At 43.9% G+C, this 21,174-nt stretch overlaps 1 protein-coding gene across 4 annotated transcripts in view; it reads right to left on the bottom strand.

Moving 5' to 3' along the window:
* Positions 1 to 21,174, bottom strand: part of BCAS3 (BCAS3 microtubule associated cell migration factor) — a 460,752-nt gene that overhangs the window by 318,498 nt on the left and 121,080 nt on the right. For all 4 annotated transcript variants that reach the window (XM_081844097.1, XM_081844099.1, XM_081844096.1 and 1 more), the window contains exon 14: positions 15,943 to 16,076. In XM_081844097.1, coding sequence (XP_081700223.1) covers positions 15,943 to 16,076 — 134 coding nt within the window. The remainder of the gene's footprint in view (positions 1 to 15,942; positions 16,077 to 21,174) is intronic.

Genomic DNA, 21,174 nt, shown 5'->3' with positions numbered 1-21,174 from the left:
AAAGACATTATGAAACTTTTCTATTAAAAAAAGAAAATGCAGACATTTCTCCTAAAACTCACAAGACATACTTTAAATGTATGGCAGCTAAATGAGAAACATATTGTGGACTCACTGCTTGGCAATGAGAGCCCAGGCTTTGCAAGGACTGGGGCCTGGTTAAGCCATCTGGCTCTTGGGGAAGAGTATAAATTGGGGCTACAACCCTTAACAACCTTACCTAAGAAGTAAGAAATACTGAAAAAGTGGCTTAGGATTACGGTGTGACTTATTAAAGGCCCCTAAAAAAGAAAGAAAGAAACCACTCATACAGGAGAATGGCTGCCGTGCCTCTACACAACTGGGGGTTCATCCATACTTACCATTTGGCCTGTGCTTTCGGGTTTTTCATGGTTGCCGTTTGCTCTGATTCAAAGAGAGGGTTTTCGCGAGGGTTTTTGCCAGGGCAAAAAAAGAGAAAGTGCTCGGACATGGAGCTTTATAGCATGGACCTGTGTGGATGAGCCCTGGGTTCACTTTGCCTCCCCCTAAGCAGCTCCCTGTCAATGGATTGGCTACTTCTACCAATAGGAATTATCATAATTACAGTAGCAGAATGTTGTCTATCCTCCCATCTTATCAAAAGTGCTTCTTTGCATGATTTTTGTGCTTTCTTCTAGGCTCCTATGAGCTGTAAGAAACCCCACAATTCACAATTATTGGGGGGGGGGATAAAAAGAAGTTACATTCTGTGTATTTTGATGTTTTCTTAGTTTTCTTAAGTATATTTTATACTTCAGCAGAGCATCTTGTAAAATTCTGAAGACTTGGGCAGAGAGCATGAATGGACCGTTTGAATGAATTGTGAATTGAACTGAAATGGCATTCGTTCCTTTTTGGAGAGGGTGAATTGGAACTGGAACTAATTCCTTTTAGAAATGAACTTTCCTCTCTCCCTCTTGTTTTTCAGCGGCCCTGTTTGGGCCCCATGTCTGTCATCAGTCACCATCTGATCTTGCTGATAGAGGGGAAGACTGTTTATCGCTGCCACCACCTGTTATTAGCTTCTTACCAGAAGCTCTGTCACAGCACATAGCTTGGGAATCAGTGAATCAAAGAATCCAGCTGAGAACTCAAGACCCTGCCAATCAGGGTCAACATTAATGGGTGAGAACCACTAGCGGCCCAACTCAGATGAGGCAGAGGGGGCTCCTTGAATTGTGAAACTAGCTTAGCTTCTCCATCAAAGCCAAGAGTCCCTCGCTTCTATAATGACCTCTTATGCGGATCCTGAAGCAAAAGCTAGGAGAGGATTTAGTTCTCTCCCCACCCCCCTTTCCCCTCCAATGTCTGCTTTGCACAACAGCAAGGTGGAAATCACATTCCTCCTCTTTTTTCTCCAGGACAAAATCACTTCAAGTAGCCTGGCCTCAAGTGATGTAACCAAAAGAAAAGTCCTAAGAAGCAACAACTGAATGAAAATATTTGCAGATAAACCCATCGTAGGTGAATGGGGTTCAATGCAACAAATGGAAACACACAGGATGGCGGGGATTAGCTTTCATTATGTTATTAAAAAGCACAGGGTTTAAATCAACCTCAGGAGAGTTTGGCTCTCACAATGCAGTGGGTACTCAACGATGGAACAGGCCAGCCATCAAATCTTGACAAAAGTATTCCAGAAATGCACTTCAGAATATTCTGGACAAAAGCAGCGAGGATTCACTTGCCTGTAAGTACGCGTATATCTAAAGCCTTCGCATTAAAAGGGGGATTAAAAAACAAAACCACATGGCTTGGAAGATGTTTTCCTGAAAGGCAAAGAGGTTTGCTCACGGAAGTACTTCATAGGAGGGACAATGACACACACACACACACACACACACACACACACACACACACTGCTGCCCCAGCTTTACACCCAAACTCAGACACAACCCTGTCCTTTTCAGATTCATTGCCACAGCCAAACAAGCTGCTGATGACATTGCTAAAGAGCGGTCAGTTTTAACCCCCCTTCGGAGGCTTTGGAATGATCATCATAGAAACCTTATTTCCTTTAAGGGAAGGACCATAGCTCAGCGGCAGAGCAACTGCTTTGCATGCAGAAGGTCCCAGGTTCAATCCCCGGCATCTCTAGGTAGGGCTGGGAGAGAGACCCCTGCCTAAAACCCTAGAGAGATGCTGCCAGTCAGTGCAGACAATACTGAACTACGTAGGCCAATGGTCTGACTCAGTGTAAGGCAGTTTCCTATGTTTCTTGGGTCACTTCCAGACTGCCTGTGTAAGACGCATTCATCCTGGTTTGCATGAAGTTTGCACGTGGTGGCTGCTAGGATCTGTAGTACAAAACTTCTGGATGGCACCAGGATGGGAAATATGGCTTAAATGAACTCTCCAGGAGCGTCACAGTACAAATACAAGGTGATAAGAGCCAATGGGGGCAGGGTGGTACAATGGCCAATAATAATCTTAGCAGGACTCAATTTCCCAAGTGTTTATAGAGCTGCTCTTTGCTGTAATGTACTGGGCTAGACAAACCAGTGCTCCGCTTCAGTACAGGGCAGCCTCACGTGCATATCTCTCTTGGCAGAACCAACCTAACAGGGCTGTCATGAAGATAAAACATGGTGACGGAGGATGTATGTGACCCTGAGCGCTTTGGAGGAATGGCAAAGTAATAGTTAATAACAAAGAAGCAAGCGTTGACACACAGTGCTCTTCCTTCCCCTATTAGTCTGAACCTTCAAACTTTTATCTCAGATGAGAACTCCAGTAGCTCAGCAGATAAACAGAATTCGAACTCAGGAGCTGCATTCCGGATGCTCTAGATTTGTTGGGTGGTGTAGAGGAACTCTTGTTTGCATGTACAACAAGGAACTCTTCAGATTCAAAACACCATCCCTGGTGAGACCAATCTGGTATTTCTTTTGGAAGCGTTCCTTGAAGCTCAGCCACTGTTCCGCATCTGGTAGCAGTTGAAGCAAAAGGAACTTTTCCAGAGCCAAACCAATATTTTTTCAACCCAAAAAGGTGTTTGTAAAGAACTGTGGAAGGTGGTGCTGTTGGCTGTAAAGCTCTTGGAAGGATCAGATTACTGCCTGGTTTTCACTGCTCTCGAACTCTTCTCGGTATTTGTTTAACAGCCTCCGTTACTCTGTTCAAGTACGAAGTGTCCCACTAGTCCGAACACTCCTCGGTCACTGGGTTTATGACGGATCCTGTGCTTATTTCAGCATGGAATCCTTCCCATGTCTTCAGCCAAGTAACACTCACTCAGACCTTGGGATGCTGAAAGCTGGCTCCCTCGCAGCTTTCTGCTCCAGTTAGAACACTACAGTAACCTTCAGGCTCTGCTGAACATTCACCCATCTTGATTTTCAGGTATAAAATAATACTTTTGCAGGTTGGAAATTAGTTCCCAAAATTGTGCAAAGGGCCACTATTTTCTGATGCTGTTTCTTTTCATTGCTTCCCCTTTCTCAGGGGTTCTTCCCCTCAGCAACCTCCTACTGTGGTCCATCCCCCCAATCTTCCTACAGTGATCCCAGCCATGCAGAGATTCCAGAGATCCCAATGATGTCACAATGGTATGCACCCAATCAGATCTGCCCACATGTTGACACCAATCAAAACAGAAAGGCAACACGTCCCGGAATGATTGCAGGATACCAGCCAAACAGGAATAACATAGTTTGGTAACTTCAGTTGACTTGGAGTGCTTTTTACCAGCTATGGCTGATAGGCCAAGTTACAGCTGTTCCTGGACAAGGAAAGCCTGGTCCCAGTGATTCATGAACTGGTAACCTCAAGACTTTATTATTGCAATGCGCTCTCTATGGAGCTACCCTTGGACTTGGTCTGGAAGCTTCAGCTGGCACAAAATGCTGTAGCTAGACTGTTGGTGGGGGCCGACTACTGCCATCACTCCATTGCTTAATAGCTTCCACTGACTGACCATATGCTAACTTCAAGGTTCTTGTATTAACTTACATGCAATTAACAACTTGGGTCCCGGACACCTTCAGAACAGTTGATTCCTTATATCCCTGCCTGATCATGGAGATCCTTAAGGGAGTCTCTGTCTGTGGCCCCCTCTGTGGCTCAGGTGCACAACTCATTTCCACAATGTACCATTGCATTTAATTAGGGGTACGTTTTAGCGTGAGCCTACCTGATTTGCACTTTCACAACAATATGTGAGCAGAAATGCAGCTATCCTTTGAAATTTACACTTCTTGGAACTTGGAAGTTCTCCCAGCAAAAAATTAATTAAACGCATATTATATGGTTCCAGCCCAGGCAACCTGAAAGATCATATCCCCCTATACAAACTTGCCTTGGTGCTAAGAGCCTCAGGTGAGCACCTTCTCTCAGCCTCATCAACATCAGAAGCATGATGGGTGGAGACAAGAGGTAGAGCCTTCTCTGTGGCTGCTCCCATATTGTGGAAGTCCCCCCTCCCAAGAGAGGTTAGACTGGCTCCCTCTTTGTTATCCTTCCACCAACAGACAGGCCTTTGAAAACTAAGGTGTGAAACATTCTGATCCCTGAGCTGCTGTCAGGGCAAGCTGCATTTGAACTGCTGGACTTAAATGTGATGTATTTGTATTCTTGGATTTAACTAGTTGGTTTTCATTACCCTGAGGTCCAAAGTTGATGTTTTTTAAATGCTGTAGGCTGCCTTGCACCCCAATGTAGGAAAAAGGCAGGAACTAAATATATTAAGTTATACTAATAATAGTAACAGAAGTGTGTGTATTAAAATGTGCATATTTGTGTAAACAATATATAGAAATGCAATATATTAGGCAAAATTGCATACAAACATATGTACATTGGAAGAAATGCACCCTAAAATGCTGATCAATTCTCATAAGGACTTTTTTTTTTCTTTAATGGAAAACTGACACAGAAATGTGTCAGACTAGGAACATGAGAAACTGAAAGAAATCCAAATTGACAGATTTGTTCATCCCTAGCAGGCACCACTCTGCCTCTCTCTGCTTGTTCCCTCCACGCCACATCTTAAAAATTCAGCCTATCTCCGATTTCGCCAAGTATTTTTGCATCTAGAGGTGGCACAAACTCGCCCACGCTGAGATGGAAAGAGAGGGTCCCATTTTCAGAAACAAACCCGAGGAGCAGTAGCACAAAAAACACCGGGCATGAAATTTCATCCCCTTCTCTGATTTGTTAATCACTCTGGGGACATCAGCTTCCGATAACACAGCGATCAAAGGGTCAGTTTACCCAGCGATAGCTCTACAAGCCCAGGCACAGCTCAGGATCTGGGGTGGCAAAACTGATGTCCGTAAACACACCCCTTGGATTTTTATTCAGCGGAACAGAACCAGAGCACATGGCCCAACCCTTGAACATTGTTGCTGGGGCATTGTTGTTTGGGGCATAGCTTCTAAAATGTATGCACCATTTTTAGTAAAGATATAAAGTGTTATTTATATAGGTGCCACACTTTGTGTAGGAACACAGAGAGTCACCTTATACCAACTCAAACCACTGGATCATTTAGCTCAGTACTGTCCACACTGACTGGCAGCAGCTCTCCAGGGTTTCAGGCAGGGTCTTTCCTAGTCCTACCTAGAGACACTGAGGTTTCAATCTGAGACCTTCTGCATGCAAAGCATGTGCTCTGCCACCAAGATAAGGCCAAATGTATCCCCATCATTATACATGCTTACGGAGAACATGAGCAAAAAATAAAAAGCTCTCTAGCCTGAAAGAGTTTACAAGCTTAGATAGTAAACAAATAGACTGAGATGAAACTTGCTCTTTTCATAGCAAGCCTTGCTATTTTATTGGGGGGGGAAGCAAGTAGTCAGGATGATTTTTCCTTCTGAGTATTTGCTGAATTCAAGGCATGGGATAATTTAACAAACTGTATTAAGTAAACTTACTCCCATGCCTTCAATATCCCTAAAAGACACCCTATACTGAGGTTTTGCTGATGGGAAAATGTATGGAGCAAATCTAGACTAGAGGGACCATTGGCCTGATCCAGCAAGCTCTTCTTATGAGCACCAAGGAGAGCAAGAACCTTCACCAGATCTCCACACTTACTAATGATCCTAAGGAGCCAAAGATCAGGACATTCCTGCCCCAGAACCACACCACCTGCCTAGATTCCTGGCTGGGTCTCAAATCTCCCCCAGGGCCAGATGCATTGTATTACCATCAAGAATATTGTTTGCAAAGGCTTGTCGTCGTTTATTTATTATTTATAACAGTATTTCAATACCACCATATCATAAAATGTCAGGGCACTGTACACTGTTAAAACATAAAACACCATTGGAAAAAGTAAAAGAAATCCAGCCCATGAAGGTCACAAAGAGGCCTTCAAGAGACGCCTGAAAGTCAAAAGCAAGAATACTTGCCAAATCTCTGCTGCAAGAGTGTTTCCAGCATGGGATTGGTGACACTAAATGCCCGACTTCTAGTTGAGTCCAAGTCAGGCCTCTGTAACATGGGAGCAAAGTAAGTGCTCCTCAGGGTGATTTTAGGGATCAAGCTGGGATTTAAGGATATCCAGGAACCAAGCTGTTCAGGGCCTTTGTAGAGATCAATGCATGGGCTACCTACACTCATGATTTCAAAAACATTATTTTGTGGAAACAAAACAAATTCCTTCCAGTAGCACCTTAAAGACCAACTAAGTCAGTTCTTGGTATGAGCTTTCGTGTGCATGCACACTTCTTCAGATACAGTGTGGGACAGTGTGAATGGGCTACAGTTTTCTGGGAGTTGGTTATATGTTGTGCTGGGGTAAAGGTAAAGGTAAAGGGACCCTGACCATGTGGTCCAGTCGCGGACGACTCTGCGGTTGCAGCGCTCATCTCGCTTTATTGGCTGAGGGAGCCGGTGTACAGCTTCTGGGTCATGTGGCCAGCATGACTAAGCTGCTTCTGGTGAACCATTGCAGCACACGGAAACGCCGTTAACCTTCCTTTACTTTGCACTTTGACGTGCTTTCGAACTGCTAGGTTGGCAGGAGCAGGGACTGAGCAACGGGAGCTCACCCCGTCGCGGGGATTCAAACCGCTGACCTTCTGATCGGCAAGTCCTAGGCTCTGTGGTTTAACCCACAGCGCCACTGGGGTACTGACAGCATAAAGCATGAGCTCATATAGTACTAATTCCTAAAGTAACTTCCTGGTTTGTAGATTTAGGAAAATACCTAGATAAGCAAAACGTAGATCATGATCTACTGGGAGATCTCTGGGCAATTTGCAGTAGACCAACAAGGCTTTCTGACTTCCTACTGTTTATTGTTAGAAGAAGAGGAGTTTGGATTTGATATCCCGCTTTATCACTACCCGAAGGAGTCTCAAAGCGGCTAACATTCTCCTTTCCCTTCCTCCCCCACAACAAACACTCTGTGAGGTGAGTGGGGCTGAGAGACTTCAAAGAAGCATGACTGGCCCAAGGTCATCCAGCAGCTGCATGTGGAGGAGCGGAGACACGAACCCGGTTCCCCAGATTACGAGTCTATCGCTCTTAACCACTACACCACACTGGCTTCCTCTCTCCTAAAAAATTAGGTGTCTGAGATGAAGAAAGCTAAGCGGAAAAACCAGGAGTGGATTTTTGTGTAGTATAGGTCTGTGAATTTAATTCTGGAACTGGAAATAAATTCCTGAACAGCATATGGGTTCCTTAATTCTAAACACTATTTTACACTTGGTGCAGGTTAGTGGATATCAACATTCTAGTAAAAATTAAAGGACCCCAAGAACCAGAAGTCTGCCCACCCAAACCCTGAAGACCACTGGGTGAGGCTCCTGGATTGTGGCAGTGCTTATTTGCTCCTGGATATATGTAGGAGATTCCTTCTTCAATAGGTATCCCTGGTATTCTTTTGTGGGGTCCCTGAACAGTGGGCCTGCAAAGTGTGGTGCTAGGACCTTGCCTCCCAGCCTCTTAAAATGTAATCCAAGTTGTTTCAAGATGAAAACTAGGCCCTCATTTTGTTGGTGTACGGTATCAGAATGGTTTCTGAGGCTGCAGATGACATTAGGCACAATTGGGTTTACATGGAAAGTGATGCTATCAGCCGATGACCTCAGCCTCGGTGAAACACTCCATAGATGTTCAGCCCATTCCTCCCCCCAGTAGGATTTTTCAGGTGCAAGCACCTCCTGTTTTCATTCAGAACAATAGCATCTGTGTCAATGATCAGAAGTTTGGGGAAAATGCTGGCTCAGATATTTGAGGCCCTCTCTCAGCTACGAGTCAGGCAGGTGTGTGTCTGGGGCCAGCCTGCCCTGCCTATTTCACAATCACCTTTTCCGTTAAAGATCAGTGAAAACATACACTCGGTAATCACAGACCGATTGAGTAATGCAACACTGAGTACATTTAGACACCGCTGTTTAAAGTTTTATTCCCATGTCAATTACAAGAAAGGAGATACCACAGGGGAAGAAGAGATGGTCTGAAGGCTGCAGGATCAGACCGGGGTTGGGGAGACTGAGGCAATGACTATTATGCAGGTGCTCCATCACTGGAAAAGTGGCCAAGACACAGTTGCCGTCTTGCCAAAGGCATTAAGGATGGGGCGAGAGATGAGGGGAGGGGGGCTTGCAAAGTCACAACATCACCAGGAAACCGGCAACTCGAGAGGCTTCATCCGAGCTCCACCCCAGCATAACTTTCTGTCCTTGAAGACTCACCACAGCCACCCAGACAACATGAATTCAGTGCCATGGGCCCAAACTCACAGAGCAAACTCCCAACCCAGACAAGAAAGGCACCATCGTCGCTTCAGGAGAACGACAAAGACTTTCTTAGTGCAACAGGCATTTTAAGGTAGCATTCGGGTTTGGGTTTGCGATGAATTTTTAAATTGCTTTATTCTCTGTGTGGTTTATGTACACCACTATATAAATGTCTCAAATAAAATAAGAAAAATCAACAGCAAAAGGGTTCTTGAACCAGGGTTCCACGTTTCCACAAGTGTCTTAGGAACGTACAGTGTCATATCATCTGTCAGTCCAGCTCAGTATTGTCTACACTGACTGGCAGCAGTTTCCCCAGAGTTTCACACAGGGAACTTCTCCCCAGCCCAATTTCCTGGGTGGAATGTGTGTTTGAACTCTGATAATGCCTCTTGTTTCCCTGGATGGATGATAGCGAGTGATGTGTGAGTTTTAGCCTAGTGCACTAAGGTAAATTTTTGCTCCACCCACTTCTGCCTCTGGCCCTGCCCACCTCTGGCATGTGGCCCTCACAGGTTGCCCAGAAGGGAATGTGGCCCTCAGGTTGAAACATGTTTCCCCCACTCCTGGAATAACAGGAGAAAACCTTGAAGGCCACTTCTGTCGGTTGCACTGGGGAGGACACAGCTAGGAGCGTGGATACTCAACATGTTCAGAGGCAGAACAGGTGCAACAGGATGGGCAGAGTGGGTGAAGTGAAACTGATCTTACTCCTCCATTTAAAAACAATGAAAAGGATGCATTAAACTGAAAGCAGCCATTGTCCATTATACCCTTTGGAGGTTACAGAAGTGTCGTTCCATCCCTGCCTCTCTATGGTGAAAGCACACAAGAACGGGGCCTTCTCTGCAGTGGCTCCCCGTCTGCGGAATGCTCTCCCCAGGGAAGTTTGCCTGGCACCTTCATTATACACCTTTAGGCGCCAGGCAAGAACGTTCCTTTTTAACCAGGCCTTTGGTTGACCTGATCAACATCCCATATCCTTTTAAAATGTGACTCTTTTTTGGGGGGTATTATTGGGTTATTGCTTTTATTTTTATATATATACTGTGATCTTTTTATGTGAACTACCCTGAGACCTCCAGGTATGGGGTGTATATAAATTCAATAAATAAATAATAATAAATATCCATGTTGCACTGGCAGACAAGCTCAGCAGAATATGAAAATGCTAAGGAGGACTGAGCGGGGATTTGTTCCCCAACCCCACTTCCAGCTCACCCTCCATGTGTGGTGCACACCTCTAAAGCAGCCCATAATTTAAATAAAAATTATTATTTTTAAAAGTAGGGAGGGGAGAGACAGGAGCCACCCCAGAGTGGTGCATGAAGCTTAACCTTAAACATACTTTTGTCAAAGTTTGCATTTGGGAAAACAAACCTTGCACAGCCCGGAAAAGTAGCGCCAACATGATTACATGGTCCTCTGTGTTTTAACGAGGCTCGGGCGAGCTCGCTTGTGACAACAGCCTACGAGTCAGAATAAGCAAAGGCCGGACAGCCAAAAAGATTACACAGTGGTTTTTCTGGCCACCAGCCCGCCTCGCTATCGCTGCGTTTATTTGCTTGGGATTGAGATAAGGTGATTCGCGGTCCTTTTGGTGTATGCGTGTGTGTGTGTTTATGCACAAAGATCAAAGAGACAAGTGCAGTCGGGCCAAAACCCAGACCTTTATCTGTTTACAAAGGAAGACGTCGTACCTCCAGAACACGGTGTTCCTCTGCTGCCGAACAACAATATCCAGCGTTTAAACAGTGCTCTTCAAGGGATCAAAGCACTTTGATACAAGGTGGGTGGGGTCTGAGGGCGGAACTCATCATTCAGTGGTTGAGGCATGTCGAGACACCCTAGCTACTGTGCAAATTGGGAGGGGGATCCCTATCACCCTCCAGATGTTGCTGACCTACAGCTCCCGTTATCCCTGGCCACTGGCCATGCCACCTTGGGCTGATGGCAATTGTAGTTCAGCAGAATCTGGAGTTCCCCAGCTCAGCAGCAAATTATTTTATTCAAAATATTTATAAGCTGTACTTTCGCAGAAGACGTAACGAGGCAGTGTGCAACTTAAAAACACGATGCTGAGATAACAGATGAAAAAGCATCAAGAGCATCCTGGTGGAAACTGGAGGAAGGAAGGAAGGAAGGAAGGAAGGAAGGAAGGAAGGAAGGGGAGAAAAAGAAAAAGATGCAGTTCATTGTTGAACTATGGAACTTGGTCCCACAAGAGACAGTGATGGCCACCAACCTGGATGGCTTTAAAAGAGGATTGGTTAAATTCATAGAGCTAAAACCTGTCAATGGCTATGCTCTGCTTCCATGGTCAGGAGGAGTAATGCTTCTGAATACCAACTGCTGGAATCCACAGGAGGGGAGAGTGGCTGTTCTGCTCAGATTCCGTTTGCGGGTTTCCCACTAGTATCTGGCTGGCCACTGTGAGAACAGGATGCTGGAATAGATGGACCGTTGGCATGATCCAGCAGGCTGTTCTTATGTTTTTAAAAGCATCATGGGGAGGAAGGAGGGAAGTGGCAGGCAGGCAGGGAACCACAGCTCAGGGGTTATAGCAACTGCTGGGCACAAACAAGGTCCCAGGTTCAATCCTCACTGGTAGGACTGGAAAAGAATGCGAACAAAATCAAACAAATGCAAGCAAAAGTAAATTTCTATTCCAAGCCTGGTCGTGACACATTTACATGGGGTACTGTGTTCAAAACTGCAAAAGGAAAGCTGCTGAGGGCAACCAAGCTTTTTTATTCAGCTTGGCCACCTTCTCTTTAAAGGTAAGCCACTCTTGCCACTTATAATTTGTCCTCCCCTATGAAAATCACCAAACACACAGGGAGAGAGTTTTGCAAGGGAATGAATGATCTGCAAAACACAGAAGTAGGGAGGATAATCATCACAGCCTTGTTAGTTCAGAGAGGAATAAATAAGCAGATAAATGTCCACGTCCCACATCAGCTCAGCATACAGCTGTAGTCTGCATTAAGCAGCTCTGCCCATATCTGTATGCGTGTGTACACACACACACTGTACTGGACAGAATATAAGCTGCTGGCAAATATAGGCTACACCCCTAACATGACATCTCACTGAAAGCGAAAAAAATATTGTAGGTCTCCAGTGATCTCTTGCTTTTTTCCATCTAAAATACATGGGCAATCTCTAGATTAGCCTCACAAAGAACAGCTCACTGGGCAGCCGGTACCCCCTGGTAAGAAGGGCAGGCGATCCTCATCTTAAATCATGGCTTCTAGGCCTATGAAAGAGCAGTCATAAGCCACACACAGGTTTTATACAAGCCAGATTTGTGCAGCTGCATTTAGGCCAATACAATAGATGTATCATAAAACACTTCCACGAGAAAATAAAGCAAGCTTTCTGAACCATGGGATGCCCAGTGCTGAGAATTAGGGAGCTGCACATTGAATGAGCTCCCTCAAAGCTCCCCGTACATCACAGTGCAAAGCACACTAGTGGTTTTGCCGAGCAAGGCATTATCAAGACACCACGTTACTCCCCCTGCAGCCCCCCAGGCCGCTGAAGTGGATATACTTTGTTACACACAAAGGCTAAAAACATATACGTGCAATTACATAAACGTTCCAAATGATAGGATATCCTTGGCAATCTCAACCACCAATTTGGCATCGTTGCCAGACATCTTCCAAGAGGTTGGGGGGGGGCCCTGTAAAACCCAGCAAGACGCCTCTTGCCAACTAGGGTGCCAACTTGGCTGGTTAAAAAGTGGCTCAGCTGTCCTTTCTTTCCTTGTTGGCCTTTTGATGGCTATAAAGTTCACTCTCTGCCCTGGTATCTGAGCCAACTTTAAATTGCATACATTTAAATATATTACAGCCAAGCCAAAACTATCCACAGCTTTTTGTGAACACAGTCGAATACACTTCCTTTTCCTTGATGGTTTTTCAACACCCCTTATGAAAATATTCACCCATTCACTTACATTGCCTTCTTTTCCTCACACTCACCCTCAATTCATCTTGCTTGCCTGCATGACATCAGGCTATTCATTCACTTACATTGCCTTCTTTTAAAAAGATAAGAATGCAAGAAGAGCCTGCTGGATCAGGCCGGTGGCCCATCTATTCCAGCATCCTTTTCTCACAGTGGCCAATCAGATGTCCCTGTGGGAAACCAGCAAGCAGGATTTCAGTATAACAGCCCTCTCCCCTCCTGTGATTTCCAGGAACTGGTATTCAGAAGCACTGCTGCCTCCAACTGTGGCAGAAGGGCATAGCCATAATGCCTAGTAGCCTTCGATAGCCCTCTCCTCCACGAATTTTGCTTGCCTTCATCCTCAGTTGACTTTTTTTTTCCCTCTCACCTTACTGACACCACGTCATCCTAATCATTATGAGATGACTGGTCAGGATTAATTTTGGGAGAAAGTTAACATGGTTCCCTCATGGTACCCAATGTATTTTTCCAGAAAATATGTGGGGGTTTGAGCACAGGTACCACCAGTATGTGTGTGTGTGTGTGACACATAGCTCCACCTCCTGTCTTCATTTGGCAATCCAAAGGGGTGATGAAAAAAACTATTAAAGAGGTGGCTGGAAGCAGTTTTAGGATGGCTGAACAAGCTGAAACTTAATCCAGATAAGACAGTGTTGTTGGTTGGTTGCTTGAAAAACCACAGACCTAGTTTGCAATTTGGAAGGACAGATCCTTCAATACTTTGGTCATCTCATGAGAAGAGAAGACTCCCTGGAAAAAACCCCTGATGTTGGGAAAGATGGAGGGAACAAGGAGAAGGGGACGACAGAGGACGAGATGGTTGGATAGTGTTCTCGAAGCTACCAGCATGAGTTTGACCAAACTGTGGGAGGCAGTGGAAGACAGGAGTGCCTGGTGTGCTCTGGTCCATGGGGTCACGAAGAGTCGGACACAACTAAACAACTAAACAACAGAAGTTTGCAATTAATTGGCAATTAATTGGTTAGGGATGCCCACTGGGCATTCTCCTGGCCCTGGCACTATCTCTGAAGATGCAGGTGGCATATGTAGCTAGAGGACCAGCTTTCTCTACCTTCCCTGTCACAGGCAGTATACCTTTGAACACCAGTTGCTGGGAATCAGAAGCGGGGAGTGTGCTGTTGCACTCAATTCCCGCCTGATGTCTTCTCACTAGAGCATCTGGTTAGCCAGTGTGAGAAAGGGATGCAGGATTAAATGGGCCTTTGTCCTGATCTAGCAGGGCTTCACTTATGCCTGGTTCTCCAGCTCGAACTAGTTGCTTCCGGACCAAAACTACTGTAATTTCCTCTAGAAAGAGCTCCGCCTGAAGACAGTCTACAACCTTCAGATGGTGCAGAACAAAGCTGCCAGCCTGTTTCTGCATCAGTAATACTGGTCCCAAGCTCAGCGTACTGGCTTTAACCTTCAAAAGCTCTGAACTGTTTGCAACAGCATATTTGTAGGAATGTCAACACCTTTATGAGTCTCCCAAGGCCATATGATTGGCCTCAGAAGGTCTGCTCTCTGTGGCATTAAAATAAGTGAGGTTGGTGACTACCAGGTTCAGTGGTGGCCAAACTTCTGTAACTCCCACGAAAACTTGATTTGTCTCCCTCATTTCATATTTTTAAACAAGCCCTAAAGAGCTTTCCATTTTTCCACTCCTTTCTGTCTGGTCTTTGACCGCAATAAAGATGGATTGATTTTTCATTTTTTCACTCCTTTGACCTATTGCTAGCTTCTATCTGTTTAAATTTGCTGCTGGTTCTAGCAATCTTTCTTATTGTTAATGAACTTTGAAATTATGTAATACTCTTTATTTGCCATATCATATCAGATAAAAAACAAAGTAACAACTACTAAGACAACTAATAATGAATAGTTTCATTAATTAATAGTTATAAGCCATTGTATCCATGAGAATTTTCAGCTACCTAAAATTAAATCCAATTGTCTTAAAGAGAAAATAAATGCATATATACCTATCGTTCAAATAATTCCCATGACGAATAAGGTTGAACTATGTCATAAGCTTTATTCCAATATTGAATAAAGAAACACCATTTCCCAATAAATAGGTGGTTGTGCTGCTTTCCCTCTCTCATGCCGATCAAATTCAAAAGTTTGAGTAGACCAGATACTGGACTACAACTCCCATCATCCCTGATCATTGGCCATGCTGCCTGGGGCTGATGGGAGCTGTAGTCCATCTAAGCATCTGGAGGTACCACACTGGCTATCCCTGGTCTATTCAAAATTATTAACTAGAGGGCACCACATTGGCTGCCCATGATGTAATAGGATTTCAACCTACAATGGTAGCAATAAGCCAAAAAACAATTTCAATACCATCGATTGGTTTCTCTAGAGAATTTTAAAAGGGCGCTCTTTGCAAAGGTGGCAATAATCTGTTCCCCAAGGGGTATGTACCATTCCAGAAGTGCCAATGCAATCATTGCTTCATTGGACAAGCATTTTGAAATCAGGTCAGCTGAGAGAAGAGGCACCAATACACCAGCATCTTCTACACTAACCTTTTGCCATTACAGTTTGCTTGTTTGACATTCCAGTCATGTGACAGTGAGGATGGACAATTTTGGCTTCTGTTTTTCTTTCTTTTTTTCCAATCTTAAATCCAGTTCTCTACATTCCCACGTCAGTTAGCGAATTTTTTAAAAAATGAAGATTCATCAGCATTTTAGTGCAGACATCTCCCAACATACACATTTCTGCATAGCAATTTTTCCTAATATAATGGACTTTTGTATGCTATTTACACTAATATATACATTTAAATGCAACCTCTACCCTAGTACATGGGTTTGTGTGTTTTTTTGCATGTATTACTTAACTGGTGAACTGGATTGCAAAATTCGGAGAAGAGTAAATTTCAAAGGATGACATTGGTTCGGCTTGCATATTGTTTCACAAAGTGTGAATGAGGTAGGTTCGCCTTTAAATGCAAGCTGGATCTAATTTCCCTCCCGTTCTTAACACTGACCCACCAAACCCAATGCTCATAATTTGCAAACTGTTGGTTTGTGGGACTTGAGAGTGCAAACGCAGCCGCATTTTATCATCTTGTTAAAAACACACACTCACAAATCTGTTAGAAAAACACATGAATCCATCTTAAATGGCCTTCCTCTGACTTGACTGCAAGACAAGCAATTTCCAAGGACACCCACATTGATTCCTCCAATTGCCAAGTCAGATAAAAAGCCTTGTGGTTTCTTATGCAACTTACTTTGGCTTCCGTCTCCCCGCGGTGTAACGTGTACAAATGATGGACGGCACTTTGCGAAGACGACCATGGGTGGGTCAAAATTTGGAAAACATGGAAATCGTGGCCCAACGTGTCTGTCGTAACCAGCAGCATACCTGGAAGAAAGGAAACAAGGGGAGTCAGAGACACTCAGAACAGGGGGTTACTTTTTATGATCTGTGGTCAAAACAAATAAATACTTTTGGATCTGATCTGAACGGACACCAAGAAAGAAGTTCTTAGCCTGCATTCTGTGCAAATGAAACACATTGAAATAAATTGCTTATGTTACTTACGTACTTACACACACACACACACACACACACACACGATGGGATAATCTGCCATTGTCAGTTTCTCTCCGTTTCTCATTTTCCCCACCTTGAATTTACGTCTCCACATTTCCACATCAGTCTGCATATTTTTTAAATGAAAATTGATCGGCATTTTAATCATGCACATTTCTCCTAATACCGACATTTTTGTGTGCAATTTTGCCCAACATACACATTTTTTCCCCAAAAAACAATCCCCCCCCCAATACAATGCATTTTTGTACACGTTACTTGGCTGGAGAACCACGCTGTGAAATTTGAGAAGTATGAATTTTGAAGCACAACTTTGTTTCATTTCAGGTAGTTTCAGAAACTGCAATTTTTATTATTATTGTCAGAAACTGCAAATTAGGTAGACTCGCCTTTAAATGTGAAGTGAGTTAAATCCCCCATCCCGACCCCCTCCTCCCGACCCTTTCATCTCACTTCCATTTTACATACAGCAGTCAGAGTAATATAGAGAGGCCAGGAGTAATTTTTATTCTTTGAATAAGAATCAAAGTCTCATTTTTTTAAAAAAAAAAGGTTTTTCATCGGTGCAATGCTGGGGGGGGGGGGTAATATGCTGATTCAACAATGCAATGCAATGCACATTTGCTTGGAAGCAAGTCCCATTATGTTCAATGGAGTTTACTCCCAAGTAAGAGTGCATAAGATTACAGCCTGTCATCATCATCATTATTTATAATAATACACCCCATTCATTTGTAGATCTCAGGGCAGTTCACAACATAGCAAGACACCGATGAAATTGATTCGTAGCACAGGCCTCTAACCATGTCTAATGAGATGTGAGTCCTATTGAACTGAATAGGGCTTACTCTCAAGTAAGAGGGATTAGGCCTAAAGCCTTAGAGCCTGAAGGTCTAACTTGTGCTTTTCTCTTTCTTCTTTTCAATGGCGTCATGGGGTCACAAGATGCACATTTTCAAGCTCCACTTAAAGTGAGGGGTTAGGAAGGGTATGTACTGTGCAAAGTTCTAGTGTGAGACTCTCTTCCGTTAGGGATTTGGGGCATTCCATAGCAAAAAGTGAAAGCTGCAGAAGCAGAAAACGTTATGGAAGATGTGATTTATTTGCCCAAGTTGTGTTGAGCTTCACGCCACAGCCAGGCCTGCAATTAAGTCTTTTCTTTCTTTCTTTTTGCGACTGCGTTTAGTCTCCTCCAAATGCTACATAATTACTGGGCAGAGGGTAAGTGAGTTGTCAGTGACTTTTGGAACACACAAAATTGCTGTCAACTGTGCAGAAGAAAACCATTCTTACTGTTGGAATTTGGCCTCCAAAATCTACCGGCCCCCTTTTCTTCACAGATCCAAAGAGTCCTGATTTCCTCCCCTCTCCGCTTGCAAAAACAGACGCAAGCACGCACTCTCTCTCACGTGCAAGTGTGTGGCAGCCAACCCCAGGAATAGTGGGACCGTTTAACTGTCTGCTGTCCCAGTCTGATCTACTATGCTGAAAGCAACCTGTCCCGGGAAGCCTAGATTTTAGCAGAGTCTGACTGAATGTGCCACAAGCACCAGTCTTTTAAGAAAAAGCTTGGAGACTGTAGTAGAACACAGGTAGACCAAAATGGGTTCCACATTTAAATAAAGGGAATTAACATTCTGCACCCAGAAAACTTGAGGTTTACATATATTATACATATATCTCCCTAAATTATCTAACCCTGGCATAAATTATTGAGTAAATTTGCCCAACTTAATTTATTCTGCATAATGTAGTCTGCCATGAGGCAGAAGAAGAGACTATGCAGAGAAATAAAGGGCCACAGCTCAGTGGTAGAGCATTTGCTTTGCGTGCGTAAGATCCAAGGTTCAATCTCTGGCATCTCATGGTTGGGACAGGAGAGACCCCTGCCATAAACCCTAGAGAGCTGCTGCCAGTCAGGGTAAACAATACAGAGATGGATGGACCATTGATTTGTGTTCCTAAGATCTCAAGAAGGACAGCACCACCACCATTGGAATAATTCTGTCAACCTCCTTACTTTTGTTTCAAGGCATTGCCCACACACTTTCAAAACCTCTCTGCAGCAATGAGGGCTAGAAGCTTTAAAAAAGGACATCCGATATGGTGTCCCTGGTGTCAAATTCTGCACTTTTCCTGTGCTCCTGTAGCATTTCCAAAGACCCAGACAGAAGGAAACGTGGTGGTCTGAGGTGGTCTCTCTTATATATTAAGCTCAAGTGACTTCAGCCTTTCCTAGTCAAGACCACCATGCTGACTCCACATTAATTATTTCTTGGTTGTCAAAAGACAAAGTACATCCAACCAGATGTTTGAGAGGCTTCCATCCAGATGTACCATCTGGGAAGCCTGAATTTCCTTGGCTAATGATTCAGATTCAAGGATGCTCTCAGATATACAACCTGACCCTGTGGGTGCCAGGAAAAGCCTCTTAGGGCACACCTGAGTCCACAGGGTCCATTTTGGCAACCCTTGCGCAGCGCTATGGTTACCAAAGTGTGCTCTGGGGAGACTTTTGCATTTTCCCTCTCCATGAGATCAACAATGGAGGACAAATTTCTTGGAAAGACAGGTTGTCCACACACTGCTGATCTTTCTCAGAAACTAAGTACTGTTGGGTGTTAAGAGTTGTACTGTTGACTCACAGATAATAAGAGCAAAGTCTGAACCAGGGGTTCCCAAACTACGGCTTCATTCAGTATGGATTTGTGATTTAAGAAGGGAGACAGCAGATTCATTGTGTCGAATATTCACATTTATTTTTAATTGCATTGTCGTTGTTTCTTTTATTTCTTGAATTGCATTTATTCCATATACTGCAGTCAAGTTATAATACAATAAAGTGCAGTATATAAGAAATAGAAGAAGCAAGTAAAAATATGATTTAAAAATCACACAGCATCTAGTGCAGCACGTTACAATTCTTGGAACAGGCAGAAAAATCATTAATTGGTCTGCCAAAGTCCCTCAGCAATTTTCAAGTGGTCCATGGTGGGAAATACTGCTCTAAAGGACGGAGGCATGCCCCAGAATGCTTCCCAAGTGAGGCATAGGGTTCTACAGAAGGTAAGTCAATGAAGAATGGAGACCTTGAGGGAGAAGTCTTAAAACACCCAGCCCTACAAGATTTTATTAATGAACCTGGCACAGGCATAGGCACACATGTCCTCCCTACACTTCATGCAGGATTTTCCTTCTGAACTGCCAGGATTTGGTGGATCTGCCAATCTGGGCTTCTGCTCTTCCCCTCCCCCCTTTTCTTTTCTTTTTGGTAAGCCACAGGAAGTTTGTCAGAGCATCTCTTTCCATTTTCAAAGAGCTTCACGCTGATTTTGGCAAAGTAGACTTAAAATACTGCACCCTTTCTGCTAAGTTACCATGTCGGAAAGCCACCCATGTCGCAAAGGGAGGTTCTTTCGGTTTTATAGATCACATCCATATGGCGCAACCTTAACTCTGACCTGAGCAAGATTCATGGAAAGTAAGCCAAGAGGAATTCCTCACAAAGTCTACTGCCCACCCCTCAAAAAAAACCACACAAAAAATTTCACAGCCAGAAGAGTTTGGAACCCTCTGACTGCCCAATCAGGAGGGACGCAAGGAGAAAGTATTGTTAAGATGTTAACACTGGCTGCCATGATGCCTAGAATCGTTGATAGTCAATTTACGAAAGTATTTTTGCTGCCCTAATTACTATCAGAAGGAGGATTCAGAGTGCAGTGATGCAACTAGGGAATTTTAGATTTTGGACGATAGTCCAATGGGGACACCCAGGGTGGTTTAAAAAAAAATGCATCTACCGGTATATCCTGCCTTTTTCTCCAAGGAGCTCAAAGTGGTGTGAATGGTTCTTGCCCTACTGCCCACAACAACCCTGTGAGGTAGGTTAGATTGGGAGGCAGTGACTGGTCACTCAGTGAGTTTTGTGACTGGTCACTCAGTGAGGGGGATTTGAACTCTGGTCTCCTAGACCTGGCACTTTAACCACTGCATCACACTGTCTCTGATTTACACACAAGCTAAGTAAACTACAGCTTAGGTCCTCAGATTGTCAGGGGCCTCTAAATAGTTCCCCCCCTTTTAATACTAAATTTAAAGTTTTACATAATTAGTTAAAAATAGTAATAGTTTTTATCTATAGCTTATATAATATATAATATCTTATAATAATAAACACACAATTATTGAGTAATCCTATAGAACCTGTTAAACTTGACATAGCATAGGGTCTCAGCATAACCTATTACACTCCCATTTTTTAAAGCTGGTAATGTGTGTTCATTTACTTCAAAATGTGGTAAACCAATCCTACTGCATTTTTCCACCCCCTACTGATTATGCCCTGGACTTCTGCTGTAAAGTCCTTCCCTAATGCTACCACTGCCAGAGCATGGCTATGTTCTTGAAGGAGAGAGGATTTTGGAGATAGGGGATGGTTTAATTCACACTAGCTCCCACAGTGTCCAATGGGATAGAAAAAACAGGCTGCAATCTAGGAGAATGGTTGGTAAGGGGACAAAACTGGCTTCTTATCCCAAACACTGGGGTGGGAATGAGGTTCAGGAAATAACACTACATTCCCACCCCCAAAAATATGATAATGTGATGTCAGATGATGTGTGTATGGCTAACAAACACACTTGCAAAACTGCTGAAGTCAGTTATATCCTCTGCACAATATATACTCAACCTTGCAGTGAAGTCTGCTCAGGGACACACACACTCTAATATGTTTTCCTGGAATTAGATGTAGGCAACCTTCAAATAACATATATCCAAACCATTAAACATGTTCACTAAGGGAAACTGTAGGCATCCGATTGGGGCCACCCACGTTAAAAAGCTGGCGTTCTTTAGGGTCCCCTCGTGCCACATGGTGATTCAACCAAGGTGGGGTGGAGGAAAG

This window comes from Podarcis erhardii, assembly GCF_964252035.2.
Source record: "Podarcis erhardii genome assembly, chromosome: 16".
NCBI lineage: Eukaryota > Metazoa > Chordata > Lepidosauria > Squamata > Lacertidae > Podarcis > Podarcis erhardii.
The sequence above is the reverse complement of the archived record's forward strand: the minus strand, read 5'-3'. Positions and strand labels throughout refer to the sequence as shown.